The sequence below is a fragment of the Ostrinia nubilalis genome, chromosome 12 (genome assembly GCF_963855985.1).
Source record: "Ostrinia nubilalis chromosome 12, ilOstNubi1.1, whole genome shotgun sequence".
In the NCBI taxonomy this organism is placed as follows: Eukaryota; Metazoa; Arthropoda; class Insecta; order Lepidoptera; family Crambidae; genus Ostrinia; species Ostrinia nubilalis.
In genome coordinates, this window is record NC_087099.1 from 12,301,467 (window position 1) to 12,325,448 (window position 23,982).

At 39.0% G+C, this 23,982-nt stretch overlaps 2 protein-coding genes across 2 annotated transcripts in view; one reads left to right on the plus strand and one right to left on the minus strand.

Annotated features, from left to right (window-relative positions):
• The window catches only part of LOC135076709 (double-strand-break repair protein rad21 homolog), a 30,930-nt gene extending 9,651 nt beyond the window's left edge, over window positions 1-21,279 (minus strand). The window contains exons 1-16 of the mRNA XM_063971130.1: window positions 21,190-21,279; window positions 20,614-20,917; window positions 20,043-20,158; window positions 18,876-19,059; window positions 18,401-18,593; window positions 11,894-12,009; window positions 9,833-9,960; window positions 9,078-9,312; window positions 8,358-8,502; window positions 7,675-7,895; window positions 6,691-6,804; window positions 5,944-6,031; window positions 3,684-3,806; window positions 3,045-3,242; window positions 2,381-2,497; window positions 1,608-1,790 (exon numbers count right to left, since the gene is read on the minus strand). Coding sequence (XP_063827200.1) covers window positions 1,608-1,790; window positions 2,381-2,497; window positions 3,045-3,242; window positions 3,684-3,806; window positions 5,944-6,031; window positions 6,691-6,804; window positions 7,675-7,895; window positions 8,358-8,502; window positions 9,078-9,312; window positions 9,833-9,960; window positions 11,894-12,009; window positions 18,401-18,593; window positions 18,876-19,059; window positions 20,043-20,158; window positions 20,614-20,871 — 2,419 coding nt within the window. The 5' untranslated portion in view covers window positions 20,872-20,917; window positions 21,190-21,279. The remainder of the gene's footprint in view (window positions 1-1,607; window positions 1,791-2,380; window positions 2,498-3,044; window positions 3,243-3,683; window positions 3,807-5,943; window positions 6,032-6,690; window positions 6,805-7,674; window positions 7,896-8,357; window positions 8,503-9,077; window positions 9,313-9,832; window positions 9,961-11,893; window positions 12,010-18,400; window positions 18,594-18,875; window positions 19,060-20,042; window positions 20,159-20,613; window positions 20,918-21,189) is intronic.
• An 806-nt stretch (window positions 21,280-22,085) lies between these two features.
• LOC135076958 (large ribosomal subunit protein eL15) lies at window positions 22,086-23,841 on the plus strand. Its single transcript, XM_063971484.1, has 5 exons — window positions 22,086-22,192; window positions 22,422-22,614; window positions 22,693-22,829; window positions 23,256-23,366; window positions 23,554-23,841. Exons 2-5 carry the CDS (start codon window positions 22,443-22,445, stop codon window positions 23,746-23,748), a joined length of 615 nt encoding a protein of 204 aa, XP_063827554.1. The 5' UTR covers window positions 22,086-22,192; window positions 22,422-22,442; the 3' UTR covers window positions 23,749-23,841.
• Window positions 23,842-23,982: the final 141 nt, after the last annotated feature.

The following is a 23,982-nucleotide window of genomic DNA, read 5'->3' on the forward strand; positions in this document are numbered from 1 at the left end:
CATCTTTTCAATGAGCCTACTAGAATCACTCCAACATCAGCTACTTGCTTAGATAACATTTTTTGTAACTGTGATATTCAAAGTAAATCAATAATTAATTGCCTTAGTTCAGATCATAGTGGACAATTGGCCACATTTGAACACCATCATGTCCCTAGTACAGTGGATGTTGTTTGTAGGCCAATAACAACTAACCGAATTGACAAATTTAAGAAAAATATTTGTGATGGTATTGATAAACTTATATTAGATGACAATAATGTCGATCAAATTTATGAGGATCTATTCAGTGTTGTGAGTGAGGAATTCAAAACCACATTCCCACAGAAAAAGATCCGAATAAATTCTGTTAAATGTAAATTTGATGACTGGGCTACAACTGGCATTCACAAGAGTAGAAATAAAATGTATGAATTATATAGTCTTAAAGCCGATACGCAAGATCTGAGTGTTATAGAATATGTTAAAAATTACTCAAAAATATTTAAAAAGGTTTGTTTGGCTGCTAAATCAAATCATCTTCGAAACATGATTTTAAATTCTAATAATAAAGCTAAGGCTACGTGGAACATAATAAATAAACAAACATGTAAAAATAAATCGAAGGATAACACTTTTTCACTGAAAATCGGAAACGAAATTATAAATTCCGATACAGAAGTTGCAACCACATTTGAGACATTCTTCTCCAATATTGCGTCTGAAACAACTAAAGAACTGAATTCATCACCAGTTCTTGCAGAGTCTCTTTTAAAATCTAATGTCACCGAGTGCCAGTGTCTGCTCCAGTTCAGGCATATAGATTGTAATACAATAATTGAAACCTTTAGAGAATTAAATATGAAAAAAACTGAGGACCTTTGGGGAATCTCCGTCAGTATAATTGGAACAATTATTGACACCATAGCTCCTCACCTTGCATTCATTTTTAATACATGTATTGATCAAGGTTGCTTTCCTAGCTTAATGAAGTTAAGTAAAATAATTCCATTGTTCAAGGCTGGTGACAAATGTGACCCCTCTAATTTTCGACCGATTTCTATTCTACCAGTACTTAGCAAAATTTTCGAGAAAATTATTTTCCACCAACTTCTATCTCACTTCATTTTTAACAAATTATTACACAATAAGCAATTTGGTTTTACGAAAGGTAGAAGTACTACTGACGCTGGGGTAGCACTATTGAAACACGTCTTTGATGCTTGGGAGAGTAAAAAGGACGCTGTTGGTATTTTCTGTGATCTTTCAAAAGCGTTTGATTGTGTAGACCACCAAACCTTACTAAACAAATTGCGACATTATGGTGTTTCGAATAAGTCACTTGATCTGCTGAACTCGTATCTCACAGGCAGAAAACTAAAAGTTTGTATTAACGGAACTGAGTCTTCTGGAGCACCTCTTACTATGGGTGTGCCGCAGGGATCAATATTGGGACCTTTGCTATTTCTTATTTACATTAATGACCTTCCTTACTTTATTAATTAAACCCGTGTCCAGACTGACCCAGAAAATGGTTTTTAAATAACAAATTGTAAAAGGGACTTCAAGCCCAACAATGGGCCACTATCACACACATCCATCCATATTACGATTTACTAGTAACTTACCCGATGGAGTCATTCCTCCGTGTTGCAACCCTGCCGGCGTCATGCCGCCGTGTTGTAATCCCGCAGGCGTCATTCCTCCGTGTTGTAGCCCGGCCGGCGTCATGCCTCCGTGCCCTAAGCCGGCGGGCGTCATACCTCCATGCCCTAAGCCACCTGGGGTCATGCCACCATGGTCTAATCCACCTGGAAACATTGAAATTTTAGTGATACACTAGGATAATTTTACACGGCTGGGATAACGTGCATCTTATTGAGCCTAAAGTACGGCCAACGAGAAGCGATACCAAATGTAAACAAACCCAATGTCATGGTCATTTGGATTAGCAGGGGTGCATAACTTTTTAATAGTTAGATTATATATTTTTGTAGACAATATAGTTTTAAAAAATATCTGTCAAACCATAAAAATAGATGTTTTATCGAATTTTGTTTTTGTTATAATTTGAAAATTGATGTCCGAAATTCCGAATGTTGACGAACCCGTCTAAGTTTGACATATTTTGGCGGGAGAACGAGACATTATGACAAGATACACAAGATGGGAAGAGACAGAATAGATTGTCAATTCGACAGTCGAATCGACCTTTTGTATCGCTGCTAGTTGGCCGTACTTTAGCTATAAGCAAACCTACGCACTTTTTGCAGAACCTAACCTAACATTCAACTCATTGCCGGTGAGAAAAAACAGTCATTTTTTACGATAATTCCTCAATTTGAGATTGTCTACTGTAACTATTTTTTGTACACTTAATTTCAACACGAAAAATACAAACCTGGTGTCATGCCACCGTGATGTAAGCCAGCGGGTGTTAAGCCACCGTGTACCAGACCTCCTGGGGTCATTCCGCTGTCTAATCCTAGTCCAGGTGTCATGCCACCGGGAGTCATGCCTGTAACAAAAATAGGGAATTTAAACTCTCCAACCTTCATTTACTACCGCTGAATATGTGATGTATGTAAATAACATGCTAAATCATTAAAAGACTCGAAGAATTAGCAGTTATCGTTGTGTAATCTTCATTCATAAATGTGCCAGTGTGTACCAATACTCTATCTAGTGAATTAGAGAGCATTATACTCCTGCATTGAAGACCAAATGACCTGACGATGTTGATACTAGTACAGGTCGAAAGTTCGTTCGTTCGTTTCAGCCAAATGACGTCCACTGCTGGACAAAGGCCTCCTCCAAGATTTTCCATAATGCACGGTCCTGCGCTGCCCGCATCCTGTCTCTTCCCGCAACCTTTACCAGATCGTCGGTCCACCTAGTAGGAGGCCTGCCCACGCTACGTCTTCCAGCCCGTGGTCGCCACTCAAGAACTTTTCTGCCTCAACGGCCATCGTCTCTACGAGGTATGTGCCCCGAGGTCGAAAGTAAGCTTGTTGTATCAATCCACTTAAGAAGAAATTAAGAAATCCTCATTTTTAAATACATACCTCCATGCTGCAAGCCAGCTGGGGTCATGCCACCGCCCAACCCTAAGTCCACAGGTTGATCGCCGTGTTGCAGCCCCGCCGGCGTCATGCCTCCGTGTTGAAGACCCGCTGGCGTCATTCCGCCGTGTTGTAACCCTGCAGGCGTCATGCCGCCGTGTTGTAAGCCCGCTGGAGTCATGCCACCGTGTTGTAAACCACCTGTAGATAATAAGTTGCATTAGTAGGTAGCTGAGATGGGAGATTAGAAGAAGGGAATTATTCATCAATCATTTCGTACACAAAGTTATTTATATTTAAAGTTATTTGTTTATATCCGTTGTATAGTACCCATAGTACAAGCTTTGCTTAGTTTGGGGTTAGCGACGCAGTGTAAAATGTCCAAGGATATTTATTATTATTATTAAACAGCTTTGTCTTTGCAGTTTTGGTGTCAATGAGAATAAACTGGTGTTGGATAAATTTTAGTTGAATCAATAGCAACTCTGGTATGGGACAGCTACTGTTTTCTTTTTTCTGGCGGGTATGGTGAACTCTGTTGCCTTATTCCCCATTTATAAGTGTAATTTAACGATAGTCTTTTGTTTAACTTTTAACAACCTATTTGTTTCAAAGATATAGAAGTCGTTGATTATGACTTACCTGGAGTCATGGAACCATGCTGAAGGCCTCCTGGTGTGATGCCGCCTTGCAGTAGCGTGCCGGGTGTGAGAGGGCCCAGGGTTCCTGGTGTTAAAGGCGGCCCTAGGGAACTTAGCATCCCACCTAATTAGAGAAAATATAATTAAAAGTGGGGTACATGACTGTTTAAAGAATCTATCTACGAGTACTTCTAAGTCTACTTCAAATATTTTAGTCACAATGCTATCTTTATTGGTTCTATAGTTATTAATGTTTCAATTGAATAAATAAAAAAACGATTTCGTAACAAATCGAGCAATCGAGTTTTCTAAAATAACTAGCTGGCCTGCGGCTTCACCTTCGTAATTCAGTTTGTCACGGACCGTTATAAATTATAGCTCATAATTATGTTATTCTGATGTATAGACAACAATACTGTAAACTTTCATCAAAATCAGTCTTTGCGCAAAACAGTAACAAACATCTATCCTCACAAACTTTTACATGATATTAGTAGCTTGAGAGCCTGTGCACACCACGTTTTAAGCGCACCGTCAAAGCGCGTTTATACTTCTGTCCGACTTTGTGTCACATCTGACTACTGGTACACGTAAGCTAGACGTACGTTGTAGAACTTTGCAGGAAAAAATCATCAGCGCGTTTAAATAACGTGGGGTGCTCAGCGGGGCTACTCCCGAAAACGTAATCCGAAGTTCGAATGTTTCCATCCCTCTCACACAAAGCGAGATACCAGCATGAGCGACAGTGACAGATATATCCGAAACTACGTAAACGGCGGAGTAGCCCTACAGGCCCTAATATCAGAGTAAATACAAATAGGTCATCAAAATTTAGCGTGGATTAGCGGGGTGCTGCGCCGAATTTTGTCAGTGTGTGCGTGCGCGCCGCATACGTATTGGCGCGCTCACATACGAACCGCGCTCGGTGCGTTTCTATGAAGATGACCTACTCATTTGTATTTACTCTGCTAATATGTAGTGATGTGCATCCGTCACCAAGCGGTGGTTACCTGGCGTGGGCGGCGCGTCGTCGTCGCGTCGCGGGCTGGCTGGCTCGGCGTCCGGTACTGGCCGCGCGAAACGTTAATGCGTTAGGTGGTGCTGGGCGGAACGTTCGGCTCACAGGTTTTATGGTGATAAGGCACACAATTTAAGCCACGATAGCCGAACGGTGAAGGGGTCGGACTGGCCGACTCGTGATCCGGGGAACGCGGGTTTGGTCACCGCCGCCGCACGACTATTGTGGTGAGCTCACTCGTGACACAAGCATATTTAGCTTAGTACGAGGGGCTAACGGGAGTATTAGTAATTTTTGTAATAACAAATTACTAATAATCCTTTTTTTTTTAATTAACCCGGTCTAGTCAAGACTAAAAACATCATAATATAACTGCCATTTACTGCTGACCGTTGATGTAATCATAGCATCATACAACTCACAGAACTCAATTTGAGTCTTCCGAGAAAAGCCTTAATATCACTCTGACCCTTGGAGTCAGTCAGTAAGAGCGCTTTTTGGACGCTATGACGTACTGACGTCTGGATAGGGTGACTAGTTATAGCTTCTATGACTTGTACAGCTGATATGTACATAATGATGTTCTAATCAACTCAACACTGATCCAATATTATAAAACAAAAGCAAGGACCTTTGCAAATTAATTTACCTAGTTCAAAACTTTTAGTTGAACAGTGAGGTCGTTTTTACCTGACTGTGTCAGAAGGAATAGCAAAGTTTTCTATATTCTGGAAAATTGACTTGCGCAATGTCAAGCGGTTTGTTTCAGAATAATAATTATGTATGTTAGACGTGACGAGGCTAAGTTGTGGCCTGTTACAACCTACTTGATAGAACATTGCTTACACTGTGAGATGAACGTTTTTGCCCATGTGAAAAGTTAAAGCAGTTATGAACATTTGCAACATTAGTTATATTTGTAAATCCATTAAACCTTCAAGACAAAAATTATGCATTGGGGTGAACACTTTACGAACCAAGAAAGTGAAATTATGTGAAAAAGTTATTAAAGCAAGAACCAAAATGATAAAGCAAAAGAACTGATAAGTCGAGGGAAGAAAAAACTATGCAAGAAACCAAAATGTTAATGAATGAAAAACTTATAGTAATGAAATTGAATGGTCTTAAAAATAAGGGAACTTTAGAGACAGGAAAAAAGACAATGTATTGATGGCCTTAGTGAAGTAATTATCTTTTTGCAATATGAACAGATAGTGCAAGTAAAAAAGCGACGTATCCTCACCGACAGAAGGCTCGTATTCCTGTGGCACGGGCGTAGGCGGTTCCATCTCTGGCGGCGGTGGCGCGGGCGTTTCTGGCGGTTGAATAGTCTGAGAAGGAATTTAAATAATTTAGTTTTGTAATAAAGTAATAATTTAGTCGTTACACTCTTGACAGGATGGTCGTTGACGTCTTGACCGTTTCAGCTCGAAATGACAACTTCTTAAAATGTCAACTTCGCTAAAAGACAAACTCATAATGTCTATTTCTCACTATGACAAATTCGCATTTGGTCAACTTCGCATAATCTAGAAGAACTAGAACTCTAGAAATAATGAAAATAAAATATCAACAAGTATTTGTCATTATGCGAAGTTGTCATCATACATCATGGCGCAACCATGACTGGCTCCCCGCTAAATTTTGTCAGTGTGTGCGTGCGCGCCGCATACGTATTGGCGCGCTCACATACAAACCGCGCTCGGTGCGTTTCTATGAAGATAGCCTACTCATTTGTATTTACTCTGGCATTACTCCCTCGCTACGGGAACGGGAGTATTCCCACCTCTCGTTCCCATCGCAGCAACTCCTGTGTAGCCAGGATCAACAGCTTGACCGCCAATAAAAACCCAATCAGTGAAGGTCCAGTTAAACTGTCATTGGATCGGCAACGAAATTAATCAGAAGAACATAGGAGGAGTTCGAAGTTATGGTTCAACTTCTCGACGGGTAAGGTAAAGGATAGAAAGAGATAGCAAGTATAGTTCACCTCCTCGTGTCGTCGCTTGCGGCCGCCGCGGCGCGCCCCCGTGGGCTCGGGGTCTGGAGAACGAGCTTCACCTTCCTCGCCCTCGCTGCGAAGCGTCATGTTGCGCTGGTACTTCTGCAAGTGGGAATTACACACTTCAGTACTTTTCTGATAGTTGAGAAGCCTTATTTTTATTTATTTTATTTTTCTTTATTACGGAAACAAACAGCATGAATTGATACGTGAACTTAAAAAATAAAAACAGTACAGTAGCCTAATCAGTTCCCACAGATAAACTTTACAAGTTAATCGAAAATTATGCAGAGTACGAGCAACTTAAAATCACAAAATATAAAAAAATGCACAAAAAAGTTACATTCTTATGTGGACTAAAAAAATATTTATAATAATAAAGTTTGAAATCTATAAACCCTTCAATAGGCGACGAAACTACGCCAACTTCAAATGAAATATGTCGATTATTGAAACTAGGAGTCCTAATTTATTTGGCAAATGAGCTCTTAATCTAACAGGGATTTGATCAGATGGACTGTGAGAGACAGTGTGTGGTAGCTAGACCACATAGCGCGATTATGATTGTTAGATTACTCCTTCAGGCAACGATTTGGCGCGCATTTTTTCGATACGTCACAGAAATACTTTACTCCAGGTTTTGCGTCCCAAATCATTATTTTAACCTGCTCTACTATGATAATTTTGACTTTGCTACACATAAAATTAAATAAATAAAGACCTACTATATCCTGGTCTGTGAGCACGTAGAATTTTGTCCAATGACCCCAAGCTACCCATCCTTATCGCTCGCGCGTAATTATGTTGCTGTCGCTTTCGCACACTCACTGCGGGCGTCCGTCGCGACGTCACGACTGTCTGTGCGACGGGCGCCCGCTAGGAGCTAGGACCGATAAGGATGGGTAGCTTGGGGTCATTGGATAAAATTCTACGTGCTCACAGACCGGGCTTTAGAGCCAAGTTCTTGCTTACCTTGAACAGTACTCGCGAGGGTATCGGCCTGGCAGGCAACGTGAACAGTTTCTCCACGCCCCCAGTCTCCTTCCAATGCATAAGGCGGCGCGTGGGGGGAGCCAGGTCCAAAGTGGTCACAATGTCTGAAGTATTGCTGAGCTGGTTCTTCATCTCTTCACCAGATATGTTCTTCACTTCGTCCACGATGAGCTTGCGCTTGCGTTTTGTTTTGGTTATGCCTGTGGAGTTTTGGTAGTGTTAGTAACTGAAGACATGGAATTTATATCTTGTCTAGTTAGGGGTAATCCCTAAAGAATCGTATGAGTGGTTGACATGATCCTTAGCTACGAGGGAATGAGAACAAGTCGCTTTTTTCAACTATTTGCTTTGGACGATATTATAATAATGTTCTTTATCATTATCAATTTCCACTAGGGCGTATTGGGGCGCCATAAAATTGCGTACAAATAATTTAAATGTGCACAGCTTTAGTTTTGTTAATTCGGACAGATGTGTCATCATCATCATTTCAGCCTATGGCAATCTACTAAGCCCCAAGAAATACCATGATATTGATATACCATCTCCCGTTTGTCATCCAGTAGCTGACAGATATGTATCACCACAAATGTTTGCCTTACACACAGGCTATACAGCCAAAAAGGGAAACAAGGCAAACACAAACACTAGACTCGTCTTACCCTTGAGCACGGTAGCGTCTACAGGCGCCAAAGCGAAGGACTCCTCGTCGTTATTGAGTAGGGTGGTGTTGTCCCCGGCCGCCTCCTCTTGGGCTATCGCCGGTGACGGTACCACTGCATCCTCTGCTGCTTGACCGTCCACCTCCTACGTCATAATTAACATAATAACGTTAGCACTCGCTATAAATAGAATAGTTATTAAAGCTAGGCCTTTACTGAGTCAGTGCCGGAGCTATGGGAGCGGCACGAAAGTATACAATTCTGAAGCAGATCTGAAGTCTCGCTGACGTTTGACGTCACGAAAACATCCTCCCGTGCCGCTCCCGTACCTCACTGATTCAGTTATCTATACCCCTTACTAATAAAAAGTTACACTCTTGTTGAACACTGTTTTAGAATGTTATTTCCGCACTAAGGCGATTATCACACTGCACCGCGCTCCGCCGCGGTCTGCGTGGCTACATTATAAAAAATCCCGCGCGCAGACGCGTTGTCAGTGTGTTGTGCCGCGCGTGTTTTTATACAAACTGAGGTACCTGCATACAATGATTAAATCTGTCGTCCCGCGTACCGCAGCGGAGCGCGGTGCAGTGTGATAATCGTCTAAACCTCAATTTAAAACACTGTTCAACCAGCGTGTAAGTTTTGTTAGTAAGGGTTTTGGAACATAGATACAAAATAGGTATATTAGAACACAAGAGAAAGAAAGAGGTATATTACCATGGGCCTGACGGACGGCGGGCGCGGCACGATGGCGGGCGGCGGCATGAGGTCCGCCGGGTCCTCCAGCGGCCGCGGCGTCTCGTGCGGCGGGACCCGCCCCAGCTGCGACAACATACTAACGCTTACCATGGGCCTGACGGACGGCGGGCGCGGCACGATGGCGGGCGGCGGCATGAGGTCCGCCGGGTCCTCCAGCGGCCGCGGCGTCTCGTGCGGCGGCGACCCGCCCCAACTGGAACAATTATTATAGTCGTTTTAATTACTAAAATAAAGATATACCAAATTTTCTTGTCTAGCAGGTCTCAATCTGACGGATTAAAGGTACTCCCGAAGCTTGGATTCATCAGCATTTACATGTTATTGTTTGCGTACAGGTAATGATTTGCGTATGTACACCATTTACACATACAACTTGATTGTGTACATATCCCGGATATTACACAGATGCATATTAACGTGCATTCTAGCACATAAATACATTAATTTATTTATTAATTAACTAATAAAACAAGATAAAAACATCGTAATTTTTTTTTAAAAGTGTGATGCCAAATTTAAAAGAACCTCGCTCAGCACAAACCATGACTTGCGTAGCACAATCATGTTTATGACGCTGGTTTTCAGTGTATGCCAGAGTTTATCTCGAAGGGCCGTCCTATATGCCTGTGCTGCAGATTTTGAACCTGTGCTTCCCACGTGCACACAAGTACCTGTGTGTGCTACAACGTACTTGTGCTGGGCTATAGACGTACCTGTGCTGCGGAGAATTGCCGGCATCATAGTGGTCGCCCATATCGTCATCCGAGTCGGGCGCGTCAGCCGCTGCCGTCGCGTCGTCACCCGCCTCGGCCGCTGCCACGCCAGCTGCGTCGATCTCAGCCTAAAGATAAAAGACGTAAGGTTGATATTTGTATGTCAGTTATTCTGCGCTGTGTTAGCCGGCTGCGTCGATCTCAGCCTAAAGACATAAGACGTAAGGTTGACATTTGTATATCAGTTATTCTGCACTGTTAGCCGACTGCGTCGATCTCAGCCTAAAGACAAAGCAGGTAAGGTTGATATTCATATATTAGTTAATTTGCTGCGCTGTGTTTTTCGGATGCAATCTCAGGTTAGTCAGGTCTCAGTAAGGTTGACATTTCGATAGCAGTTATATTGTGTGTTAGAAAAGTAGATTAATCAACTGATGAAAGATTGTAACATCTGGATAAGTCATCTCTTTACAATATTTAACAGTTTTTTAACTTGATTTTGTTTGAATTTCAAATTAAAATCATCAGATCGTATTTAGGCGAAATAAGCTATTTCGCACTTATCTGAGAAGCGATACTTTCTGCTCAAGAATTACGTTATGGCAAATTTGAGCAACATAACTTCAACCAATAACTGAGATAAAGTACGGCCAACTAGCAGCGATACAAAAGGTCGATACGACTGTCGAGTTGACAATGTATTGTCTCTTCCCATCTTGTGTATTTGTCGTAATGTCTCGTTCTCCCGCCAAAATACGTCAAAGTCAGACGGGTTCGTCAACATTCGGACATAAATTTTAGTATAGGAACATAGTTGTTGCAAAGCACCCCTGCTATTCCTAATGACCATGACATTGGGTTTGTTTACATTTGGTATCGCTTCTCGTTGGCCGTACTATAGGTTGTCTATTCAAAGACAAAGAAAGATCAAACCCATAATTTATTTTACACTCTAAGCCAAGTACATAAGGTTCAAAACAGTATACTAAGCGTTTCGACGACTCTTTTATAATGCGAACAGCTAGGGACTGGAATTCGCTGCCTACTGCTGTATTTCCTGAACACTATAATCCGGGCGTTTTCAAGGCGAGAGTGAATAGGCACTTACAGGGCAGATATGTACCATCCTAGACTGCATCTCACTTAACACCAGGTTGCGGTCAAATACCTGCCTTGTCTAGCATAAAAAAAAGATCGTATTTAGGCGAACAAGCTTTTTCGCACTTATATACTTCAACCAATAACTTAGAAAAGTTAACTTTCTATTCAAAGACAAAGAAAGATCAAACCCATAATTAATTTTACACTCTAAGCCAAGTACATAAGGTTCAAAACAGTATACTAAGCGTTTCGACGACTCTTTTATAATGCGAACAGCTAGGGACTGGAATTCGCTGCCTACTGCTGTATTTCCTGAACACTATAATCCGGGCGTTTTCAAGGCGAGAGTGAATAGGCACTTACAGGGCAGATATGTACCATCCTAGACTGCATCTCACTTAACACCAGGTTGCGGTCAAATACCTGCCTTGTCTAGCATAAAAAAAAGATCGTATTTAGGCGAACAAGCTTTTTCGCACTTATATACTTCAACCAATAACTTAGAAAAGTTAACTTTCTATTCAAAGACAAAGAAAGATCAAACCCATAATTAATTTTACACTCTAAGCCAAGTACATAAGGTTCAAAACAGTATACTAAGCGTTTCGACGACTCTTTTATAATGCGAACAGCTAGGGACTGGAATTCGCTGCCTACTGCTGTATTTCCTGAACACTATAATCCGGGCGTTTTCAAGGCGAGAGTGAATAGGCACTTACAGGGCAGATATGTACCATCCTAGACTGCATCTCACTTAACACCAGGTTGCGGTCAAATACCTGCCTTGTCTAGCATAAAAAAAAAGATCGTATTTAGGCGAACAAGCTTTTTCGCACTTATCTGCAACATTACTTCAACCAATAACTTAGAAAAGTTAACTTTCTATTCAAAGACAAAGAAGAATCAAACCTATAATTATTTTAAGACCTTAACACAGTCTGATAAGGTTCAAAACAGTACCTGCAACGACTGCGGCTGTGCTCCCGCGCCGGTCATGCCAGGCGTGGCGCCTGCGCCGCCGGCGCCCGCCGACACGTCGCCGAATAAGTCGCCCTCGAACAGACCGCCTGCGTCTGCTAAAGGAGAACATTACGTAGATATAGACATAATTTTTGTAGTACAGTGAGCGTCAAATAGTTACGGGACACCCAAAGAACCTAGCCAATAAGTTCGCAACAGGTTTTTGTTACAGAGTGATAGATAGACCCAAAACTACGTAAACAGCGTAACGGAGTAGCCTTGCAGAGTTAAGACACCCGCCGCACTGGCCACGCCTGGTCCTTAGCACTCTTAGGCGGTTATCACACTGCGCCGCGCTCCGCCGCGGAGCGCGTGATTTTCATATAAAAAATCACGCGCGCGGACGCGTTATCAGTGTGAAGTGCCGCGCGTGTTTTCTATACAAACTGAGGTACTTGCATACAATAATTAAATCTGTCGCCCCGCGCTCCGCGGCGGAGCGCGGCGCAGTGTGATAACCGCCTTATGCCTGTTTTCACCATCAATCCCTAATTTTTAAGTGACCCCTAAGAAAACAAAATGCCTGTTACGTGCAGTGGGTAGACACTTCTCATACAAAAACTAGTCTCTATATGTAGCAATTGATATACAACCTTATCCCTTAAGCAATAAAGTGCATTTTGGATTGATTTCACTATAGCAGGGGAACCCGCGGATCAATACCACCATACTAAAAATAATTGTTAGTGTCCTTATGTTGGTAGTATTGTTAGTTTGACAAAAGAAAAAAAATGTCTGTCAATTGAGTTTGAGTTTTTAACCGGCGAATTGATTCGTGTGAAGTTATTTTCTCAGATTTGGTGCAATATTACTGTAAATAAACTTTTCTGTCGTTTACGTTGAGTTGATTAAGTTCCTCCGTATCGGGCGTGATAAAGTTTGCTGTTCAGTGTTATGTTTTTTTGTGAGATAGAGACTTTTAAATAAGCTGTGTTTCAACTTCTACAGAAGTTTAAACTCTTATTTACTTTTCTGTTTAATGGGTATGTTATCTACTTACTTGAAATATTAGATCTATTACAAATCTATTATTCATTAAAAACAACCCTATGTGATGAAAATGTAAATGTACTTTCAAAACTGGTAAATGCATGAACCAGGGCATTGACACTGGTTGGAGAGAAATTATAGGCTTTGTTTAATTAATACCTATTTCATTTTAGGCTTCTACTGATAATGGAGAGTAGAAACAACAAGAAGTGCGTTATTTGTAATAAGAGGCGAAGTCGTGGTGGATCACCCTTACTTTTGAGTAGGTTTCCTCTGGATTCTGACCGGTAAGTTTCTAATAACACTAATTTATTACAAGATAATTTTACTGATTGTGTAAACTTAAAGGCTGGGATTAATATTTTTAATCATACAGTAAATAACCATAACCAATTTTTAATTTCAGTATTTTGTTTCGTACTCTGTAGGTAAATGAATTGCATAACAATACTAAAAGAAATTAGTTGATGAATAAATTTCAGTTTGTTATTCTTTTTCTTTTCTAATAGGTATTTCTTATTTCAGTTGTCGAATGTGGGTTAAAAATGCTGGCATAGAAGACTTAGCATATGTACCTATTGAAAAGTTACACCAACTGAAGTTTGTTTGTGGTGGGCACTTCACTCCTGAATCCTTCAATGCCAAAGGAACTCGGCTGAAGAACTCAGCTATTCCAACACTGGAATTGAGCAATCCCATCTTGCCAGATGAAGTTTTGACAGAGTTTCCTCTTCATGTAAAAGACTCCAATAAAGAAAACCTCAAGACAGGTATGATGATGACTTCAATTATTTTTTTTAAATTTAATTTACTATCTATCAATTTTTCTGAATTATTTAGATGTCTTAATTAATTTTCTTTGGTTTCCAAAACAAACCAACCGAATGCAATTTAACAAGGTTCTTTCTTTGTAACCACAAACATGTGTTGTATGCTTATCAATAAATAATGTATAATTTCAATTATTAATTATATCTATACTTTGTTACAGTTCTTTATGATCATTCATATTGCATTCCAAAGAAGTCAAATCCAGTTGAACGAGGTATGTTTATCTAAAATTATACTAATAATATAAAAAGGAAATATTTAATTGTTTGTTTGTATTTGATCGGCTCCGTAACTCGAAGCCAAGATAGCCTAAAGTGCGGATAAGAACCCCACAGCTTGAATATTGTAGTAATCCCACTCGTAACACAATTTAGCTTAGAATGTGTGTTGAGTTAGAGGGACTTTAGTAATTTGTGTAATACAAATTCTTCAAAAAAAGTACCGGACCAATTTGAAAAATGTTAGGCAATCTACATTAATTAGCCAGGTCAGCTAGTTTAATAATATTTATAAGCTAGTAATTTTTAATGTGAGCAAGACATGTACTAGACTGATTGTACCCTAAAGTTGGGTAAGAACGTGACATTTTATTACCCAATTTACATTTCATTATCTGCTTTCAGTTCCCCTTACAAGTACAACCAAACAACTAAATTCAACATGTTTGGGAGCTGTGGATATACCAGATTCTGGTATTTCTGCGAAAACAACTTTTGAACCTCTTCCTTCTACTTCCAATGCACCAGAACATATGACCTATAAACCCATTACTCATGGTAAGTGTACAAACTAATTATTTACCTTCTAAAATATGCCTTCCCTCAAACTAAAGAATGCTACCCTGGATGCGTTCTGCAGTCTGCAGTCAGGTCAAAATGAACTTATATGTACAACATTCTAGGTTTCTGTACATTTTATATTAATGCGATTTGACCGTGCGGATACGAACAAAGAACGCAAAGCACACGTGACTGATTGCCTTATCACGACCACTTACAGATTGTCTTGACATACCCGCAGACCGCATCCAGAATGCAGAACATTAAAACCTCTAAATGCCTTTAATTTAATATTATGTCATTGTTATTGAAGGTGGGCCCACACTTCATATTTTATGAGAAGAGCTATCATTATCCTGTCTTTGCATTTTTTTAAAACTTGATAATGATTGATTGATTTGGAAATAATATGTTTCATAAAACAACAAAATAAATTTTAAACTAATTTGCATATTTATAATATTTCAGATGATAAAAACATTTGCCATCAAGATGCACAGGCAGAAATATTAGTCCACAGTTATAAAAGACCTAAGAAAAACATTGAAATGAAAGGTAAGATAAAACATACCTAATTTAAAAAACTAAGTAAAATTGCTGATTAATTAACCAATATTCAATTCAATTTGCTTTAATGTTGTTTTTTTTACTAATGGAAATATTTTTATTACAGACACTTCATCAACATTTACAATTAAAGAGAAGAGGCTTTGGCGACAGTTACAAAATGCAAAAAAAACAATAAGGAATATAGCGAAGTCAAGAGTGAATTTAGACAAGTTAGATTCGGAAGTGCTGACATCGTTAGTAAAGGATGTAGTGCAGAATAACAAAAAAAAGTCACAAGGAAAAAGGTGGACTTTAGCCAACAAAATATATGCTTTGGCTATATTTAAACGGTCCCCTAAAGCATACCGCTATATGCAAAAGCTGTTTACGCTACCAAGCACTAAAACGCTCCAAAGGATTTTAAAAAATATACCAATGGAGCCTGGTATAAATAAAAATATAATTGATATGTTAGAGGCAAAAGCATCAAGTATGCCAAAGGAAAATAAATATTGCTCGTTAATATTTGACGAGATGGCGTTAAAGAAACGGATAATTTATAACGAAATTGCTGATAAAGTGGATGGCTACGTGGATTATGGAGAGGGCGAGAACATGGGACGAGAAAAGAAAATTGCAGACCATGCGTTAGTGTTTATGATACAGGGTGCTAAACATAAATACAAACAATATATTGCGCACTATTTTGTGGAAGGCACAATATCAACAGCAAAATTGGCAAATATTATATCGGACATCATCAAAAAATTAAAAGAAATCAGATTTATGGTTCTAACAACAGTTTGTGATCAGGGATCTACAAATATAGGAGCTCTTAACATGTTAAAAAGAAACTGTGGACAAGGCATAGATAGCAACTTTTTCTCTGTAAATAATGACAAAATTTTTATAATCTATGACATCCCTCACTTGTTCAAATCATTACGAAACAATTTCTTTAAAAGTGGAAATATGTCTTTCGATGGAAAAATTGCACAATGGAGGCATTTGGTAGTTGCAGAAGAACACAACAGAAATTTTTTAAATTTTAAAAAACTGAATAGTACCATTGTAAATCCAACATTCAAAACTAAGATGAGGGTGAAGTATGCTGCGCATGCTCTGAGTAATACCGTGGCAGCTATTTTAAAAATGATGGCATGGAAAGAAGTTTCTGATTGCAATGATACAGCATTTGTGATTGAACAGTTAGATAAACTATTTGATTGTACAAATGGTCCATCATCTTTAAATGACGTAAAGAAAGGGATCCAGGAAAATGTTTCCACATCAAGTAATCACATTGAGTCTTGGACCTTTTATACTGATAAGTTAAAAACCATAAAATTTATAACAGCAGAAAACACGATACTAAAAAATGTTAAATGCGTAAAGGGATATCAAATATCTATCAAATCCTTAAACGATATTTGGGAAAAGTTAAAGAATGAAGGGTTTAAATATATGAACCTTAGACAGTTTAACCAAGACTCTCTGGAAAACTTATTTGGAATCATTAGGCAACACAGTGTAACCAATAGAAATCCCACTATCACGCACTTTACTGCAGCGCTTAAAACAAGCATGGTTACTGGGCTGAAAGTGCCTCATAGCAGAAGTGCTAATTGTGAAGCAGACAACAATAAACATATGCTGGAATATAAAGACATTTTAAAAACTAATTTAAAAACAACAGAAATAAAAATTAATGTTCAAGATTCCACAGACACTGAATTTTATCCTGTGTTGTCTATCCCGGACCCTGAAAACTTAGAACAGCCCATTGAAAATTTGTGTAGCCTTGAAAACCAACCAGTAGTATATGTAAGCGGGTATTTAGCTGCCAAACTATTACAGAACAGTTCTTGTTTAATTTGTGAAGAGTGTTTGAGCGTGAAAACTCCTGTTGACAATGATTTGTATGCATATATATCTCTTCGCGAATGGTGGCATGATAAAAAAAGTCTCGTTTATCCAACAATTCAATTATGTACCACCGTAAATGAAGCTAAACAATTTTATCATGACCATATTGCCGACCAGATATTATATGGAAAATGTTGGAAAATTCATTTTCTTAATGTTGACTACAAATTGTAATTTTAGTTGGTTTAAATGTCAACAACATAATAAAGAAATTTATGATAAGATGTTTAAAATATTAAGTTACCTTTTTCTAAGAAAAAGTTGTAAAATCATTAATGACAGCTTCATAAAAAGTGAAAACAATTTTGCTGACAAAAGTAAAAAAGCACAGCAACAAAGCATTGAAAAGTAATCTTGAGGCTGAGGTTCGATCAGCTGATAAGAAAAATAAAAAGATGTTTATAAATAAAAATCCTATTTTTTCTTAGAAAAAGTTGTGAAAATAAAAGTTTACAAAATTATCATTTCTGTACTTTGTTATAATTTTCAATAATTCCTCATGCCTACAACTGCTATGTCATGTTCAATACTTATTGTAATATACCTATTTTATTTCGGAATAAATAATTTACGTTACAAAACTTCGTTTTACTTACACATAGTATAAAATAAAAATAGTAATCATTAAAATATTGAAGGTTCCTATACTAGATATCGATATGCAATTACAACCCTAGCAAAGTATCGATAATCGATAAGTTATTTCGAACGTCACTAATACTGTCAGAAAATAAGGCATTATGTTGGTAGCTCCGCCTGTAGTTTGTGCGGTTGGTAAAGATTTGCGGGTCGTTCTCTAAAATGCATATGTGTGCGTGAGCTCAAAAAATATCTATGGAGTGCCGTCTCTTACTCTTTTATGCTCTTTGGTTACGTGTTACCATAGGGGTCACTTAAAAATTAGGGATTGATGGTGAAAACGGGCAGTAGCCCGCCAGATAAAGCGACGATTTGCTACCAGAAAATGAACCTTAAAGCCAGGCTACTTACGTTCAAAATCATCAGCCACATCTCCAATAGTGCCTCCAAAGCAGTCATCCATAGGCCCGTGGGGCGCAGCCTCCATTTGTCTCTCATGTGCGAGCGTAGCGAGAGTCAGGACACTCGCTAGTTGTAGCAACAATTTGCTACCAAAAAATTAACCTTAAAACTCGGCTACTTACGTCCAAAATCATCAGCCACATCTCCAATAGTGCCACCAAAGCCATCATCCATGGGACCGTGAGGCGCCGCTTCCATTCGTCTCTCGTGGGCAGGTGTTGCCAGTGTTGGGACACCCGCCGCACTTGTACTGGCCACACCCGGGTCTTTGCCCACCAGTTTTAGCAACAATTTGCTAATAGAAAATGAACCTTAAAACTCGGCTACTTACGTCCAAAATCATCAGCCACATCTCCAATAGTGCCACCAAAGCCGTCATCCATAGGCCCGTGGGGCGCCGCCTCCATTCGTCTCTCGTGGGCGGGTGTTGCTAGTGTTGGGACACCCGCCGCACTTGTACTGGCCACACCCGGATCTTTGCCCGCCAGTTCTAGTGATGAGCCGTCCGCGAATAGTAAGTTACTCTGAAAGATAAAGATACGTTTTAGTCAATTTTTCGAGATTTAGGTAATGTTAATTCAATCTGAACCATGAATGAAAACTGATGGTTAACCCACTCCTAATACAAACATAATATTAAGCTTACTTAGTGGGGTTAAAAGGGAGGAGGAAGATTATTTCTCTCCCTTAGTTGGTATCTACACTCTTATAAAACAATTTTTAGGTTAGCTTTGTTTGTTGAGGGCAGATTTTCTACACTTGGTTTTAGTTATTAACATAACTGGTTAGTAATAGTCAAATCTCACCTGTTCCAAGCCCTCCTCATTCCCGATAGCCTCTCGCATGATATCAGGGTTATCGGTATCGAACCCCATGTCTCCGAAGCCATCGTCATGAGTCACCAGGTTCAAGGAACCGTAGTCCTCGCGCATTGTGATCTCCTCAGCTCGGGACTGATTGAGGGAGTACTGCACTTCAATATCCACTTCACTGTAAAAGAAGATAGTTATGCAGTAAAACTAATTACATTCAAAGGATCAAAATAAGATTCATACAAATTATGTTATACAGTAGAACGCCGATTATCCGAACGCCGATTAACCAAATCGCCAATTATCCGAATCGATCCTAAGCGTAATATAAAAAACTAGCTGACCCGGCGAACTTTGTTCCGCCTTAATGGCAATAAATAAGCAGACTTTTATAATTTCGAACGGGATAAAAAAGTATCCTATGTCCTTCTCCTGGCTCTAAACTACCTCCCTGACAATTTTCAGCTAAATCGGTTCAGCCGTTCTTGAGTTATAAGTGGTGTAACTAACACGACTTTCTTTTATATATAAAAAATTAAAACCAAGTAATTTTTGTTTTGATTTGTTGTAACAAGTTGGAACTAGCAGAAGTCTAGATATATTTCAACTTGTAGAACTGTAAACACAGTAAATAAAGTTTCTTCTATGTGTGACAGTTAGTTTTTAGCACACTTTTTGTTTATTACCAGTCTATGTCCGATTATCCGAATCGACCCTGGTCCCAATTAATTCGGATAATCGGCGTTCTACCGTACTAGTTTTAAGATGCATAAGTCTACAACATTGTGCAAATAAATATTTGAATTTGAACTTAAATAATGTCCGCCAACAATAGCCAAACTGTGTCAGTGTCAGACTACCAGTTCAAAAGTCTGGAGTACAATCCCCGTTATCCACTAAACTAAGATTATTAACTCTGTATACCAACATTGGAGCAATAATTTGAATTTGACTATTGAGGTCAACAACCTACTTCTAACCCAAGCATACATTTAGCAAGTTAAGTAGGAGGGGTTAGCAAGGAGTTCATTAATTTAATAACTAATATCATTAATTTAAGTTTTAGTTAGGAATATCATTAATTTAATAACTAATTTGAGAAATACAAATTCAGTATCATCATTAATTATGATGGTGAATATTACTGGTGCAAATACTTACTTCAACTCAGGCATAGCTGTGTCAAAGTCATGGAATACTTCTGGCAAAGTGATGGCGTTCATGGCGGCCTCCCGATGCTCCTCTGGCAAATCCACCATGCCTGGCCGGAAGGCCATCTAAAAGAAAATACCCATTAATTTATTGTACTGCCATTGAGGATATGTACAGAGAGAACTTAAAACTAAATGCTTTATTATAAATGATATTTTACAAAACTTAACACTTTTTACAGTAACCTTTATATGTAGGTCATTGTTTCCTGAAGCTTATTTTGTTAAATCTAAACAAAATCAGGATAAAAACAATGAACAATCTCTTGATCTAAGATTGTTTTGAATTGTAAAAGTATGTTAGTACCTATCACAAAATTAATAACAACGTGGTAAATAATTATTTATAGTTCATTCATACATACAACAGTGAAACAACCTTCATAATATTCAGAGAACTCATCCAGTTTGTAACTTAGTAAACTTTTTCTATTTTACATAAAAGTACATCTCTCGGCCACCCTAGTTAATCTGAAAATGTATATTACACAAAACAAATGAACGGAGAGAAACGAACATACCTTGATCTTGACAAAAGCCTCATTACAATCCTGCAGCAAATACTTTGCCTTCCTGGAGTAAATCCTGACAACACCCAGCAACAGATGGCCAGATGTCCTTAGAGCCATTTTCACTTTTGGCTTCAAAATACCATCTACAGACTTCTCAATGTTAGTCTCAAACACATGAGCTTTTGTCAACTTCTTGTCCCAATGCGCAGCTAGCCAAATCTTGGCCAAGGGGCCTTTCTTGGCCAGCACAAAATGTGCGTAAAACATTGTGGTAGTTTACAATAACTAGTCCAGTGGTTACATCAACTTTGTTCTGAAACCGAAATTAGGAAGTAAGTAAAAAAGGTTATAAATCTAAAGCAGTATAAATAATCAAATGCAGATCTCAGAGCACTCTCAATATTTTAATACAAAGCTTTACAGACTGTTTATAAACCAATAAACTGTAACGAATAGTAGCAATTTGGCGCCCAATCTTTTAGTTACGTTTCACGGTTTCCCCATGAAAATTAACAAGACTACTGTAAACCGTAACCGACTTTAACTATATAAAAGGATTGTTTTTAAAGAACAGTTAATAATTACCAGGTTTTATTAAAATAATTTGCAAAATTTCACTTCACACACAACGTAAACATGACAACAAATTTACGCTTTCAAGATGGCGGCGAGCGGCACAGACTATAAACATAGAGGATGATGGACCATCGACACATAACTGCCGAATAAAAACGGTATGTAAAACGGTAAACTATAAAACTCAGATGATTAGTAAAACCCATAAAAATCCTTATTTGTTCATGATAATCGTCAATTTCCATTTTAATCATATTCTTATTCTTTCTACGCTAATCAGAAGTAAAGTCACAAAAAATGATGAACCATGTTTTATTTAAAGACAAAAGCGTAGTGCAAGACCAAAGTTATTTTCCTGTAAATGTGCGCAATATGGTTACTTATATGGCATGCGCGGTTCCTAAACGCTATAAATTCATTTATTTAGATTTAGGAACCTTTCATGCTGACCGCTAGAAATACCGTTACGGTATTTTATTATTCACACGTATCTCTTTAGTCTATGAATGCTATTTTAATCTGTGGGAGACTAGGATTTTTTAATCTGTTAATTGAACAGGGTTGCCAGCTTACAAAGCTTTACCCAAATTGTAGGAACAAATTAAATGCTGATCGCATTCTATTAACTATTTCTCATAATAAAGTTTATTGGATTTTTGTGATACGTTCAACAGCTTTTAAGCTAAAAGACAGACCACAACGCGTTTTGATCACTTTAAAACCTCCAAATCCACTTCCACACCACTTAAAAATTTCAGCTTAACTCAATGATATAATAGGCAGGCAAGGGGCAAGCAAGGCATAGTTGGTTGGATTGGGAACAAGCACATCAAGTGTTTTGAGAAAGACATCGTTGTTGCTCTGTAATATGAAATTGGGTAGTCAGATATTTAGGCTGGCATACTAAACTCTCCCTGAAAAGTGTACGTCACGTCATAAACGTCAGTTTCACAGAAAAGGATCTGTCAGTTTCATTTTGTCTTTTCCGGTTTACCTGTGGTGTGTGTGAGACGTACGTGTGTTTAAAATCTCTAAATATCTTGATAATCTTCTATTTTACTGTTTTGGTTATTTGTTAAACTTAAAGTTTATTGGTTTCAGTGGTTTATAATGATATATTTTGTAAATTAAGCACCTATTTCAGTGTTAAAATGTCCATCGGGGCGGGTCTTGAATCGCTTTATTTGTGGCCAGACCGATGATGTGACTTCTGATCAATTTATTATTGATTTTGTTGCTAGGTCTGCCACAGGCTTCCAAAGATGGGTGCCTACAGATATATTCAGGAATTATATCGAAAAAAGCTGAGCGATGTTATGCGATTCCTCTTGCGTGTCAGGGTATGGCAGTACCGCCAGTTGACCCGTATGCACCGCGCTCCCAGGCCTACAAGGCCCGACAAGGCTAGGAGGCTAGGATACCGTGCCAAGCAAGGTAATTATTCTTTGTGATCAATCTTCATGTCGATCTCTTCAAGATAGCGGTACTATGTTAACCACGCTTTGTTTTTAGGTTATGTGATCTTCAGAATCCGCGTACGCCGTGGAGGTCGCAAGCGCCCGGTCGCGAAGGGTGCCACCTACGGCAAGCCCAAGAGCCACGGTGTGAACCAGCTGAAGCCCACACGCAACCTACAGTCCATTGCTGAGGTAAGCAAATACTTCATTCCGGTTATTAGAAACATGCCCCATGGTTTCCTAAATGTGTTTACAGATATTCGTTTAATTATTCAGCAAGACTTGTGGTATTTTTTGTTATCTATGAGACCCATGCTTTTTTTGTCCACAATATTTGTTTACTAATTATCACAAGTCACCATGTGGCTAAGCTGTAGTGGGCAATGGATAGTCTCACTTTAGGTTGTGAATCTTTAGCTTTGTGGCACTAAATTGTTATTAAACATGTGCTATGAAAATAACCTTCAAACCCATGTGGGGCATGCTTGATGTTTCTGGAGTTCAATGACTTCATGTAGATTACTCACTTGCATTTGAACCTTTTTTAATATGATTAAATCTTGGCTATGAACTGTTATTAGGTCTGCATTTAATTTTATTAATTCTGTTTTCTTCCAGGAACGTGTTGGTCGCCGCTGCGGTGGTCTGCGCGTGCTCAACTCCTACTGGGTCGCCCAGGACTCTTCATACAAATACTTTGAGGTCATCCTCATTGATCCTTCACACAAGGTAATTTATTTTAATTTATAATTAAAACTTTTTTGACTGTTTTATTCTTTATGATGAACAACTATGTCATGCACCAATCTGAAAGGTTTTGCTGAAACTTCACCTACCATTTTTTCTGATATTGCCAACCCTTTCACTACTCAACAATATCATTGTTCCTTTTTCTAACATTCATTTGTTTGTACAGGCTATCCGCCGAGACCCCAAGATCAACTGGATCGTGAATGCCGTTCACAAGCACCGCGAGATGCGTGGTCTTACGTCAGCCGGTCGCAGTTCCCGCGGTCTTGGCAAGGGCCACCGCTTCTCGCAGACCAAAGGAGGCTCCCGCCGTGCCGCCTGGATCCGACGCAACACGCTGCAACTCCACCGCAAGCGATAAACACTACATTCGTGACGTCATTGACTTTCTATTTGGTTTATACCGTTATTGTCAGATGGAAAGCCAGTGGTTTTTAATAAACTTTAACTCCAATGTTTGGGTTTGATTTGATCATTTAATTTGCCAAATAGAAGTTAAAGCTGGTAAGTTTTACATAAAGAAAATGAAATGTCACTGTAAAAGTTGTACCTATGTACTAATTTAGTAATTGTTGTGTTACAGAAACCTGAGCCA

Bases quoted from the DNA above. Each gene is read 5' to 3' on its own strand.
- LOC135076958 (XM_063971484.1), top strand. From the start codon at position 22,443: ATGGGTGCCTACAGATATATTCAGGAATTATATCGAAAAAAGCTGAGC. The intron at 22,830-23,255 runs GTAAGCAAATAC...GTTTTCTTCCAG, and splicing joins ACCTACAGTCCATTGCTGAG to GAACGTGTTGGTCGCCGCTG. The intron at 23,367-23,553 runs GTAATTTATTTT...TTGTTTGTACAG, and splicing joins TCATTGATCCTTCACACAAG to GCTATCCGCCGAGACCCCAA.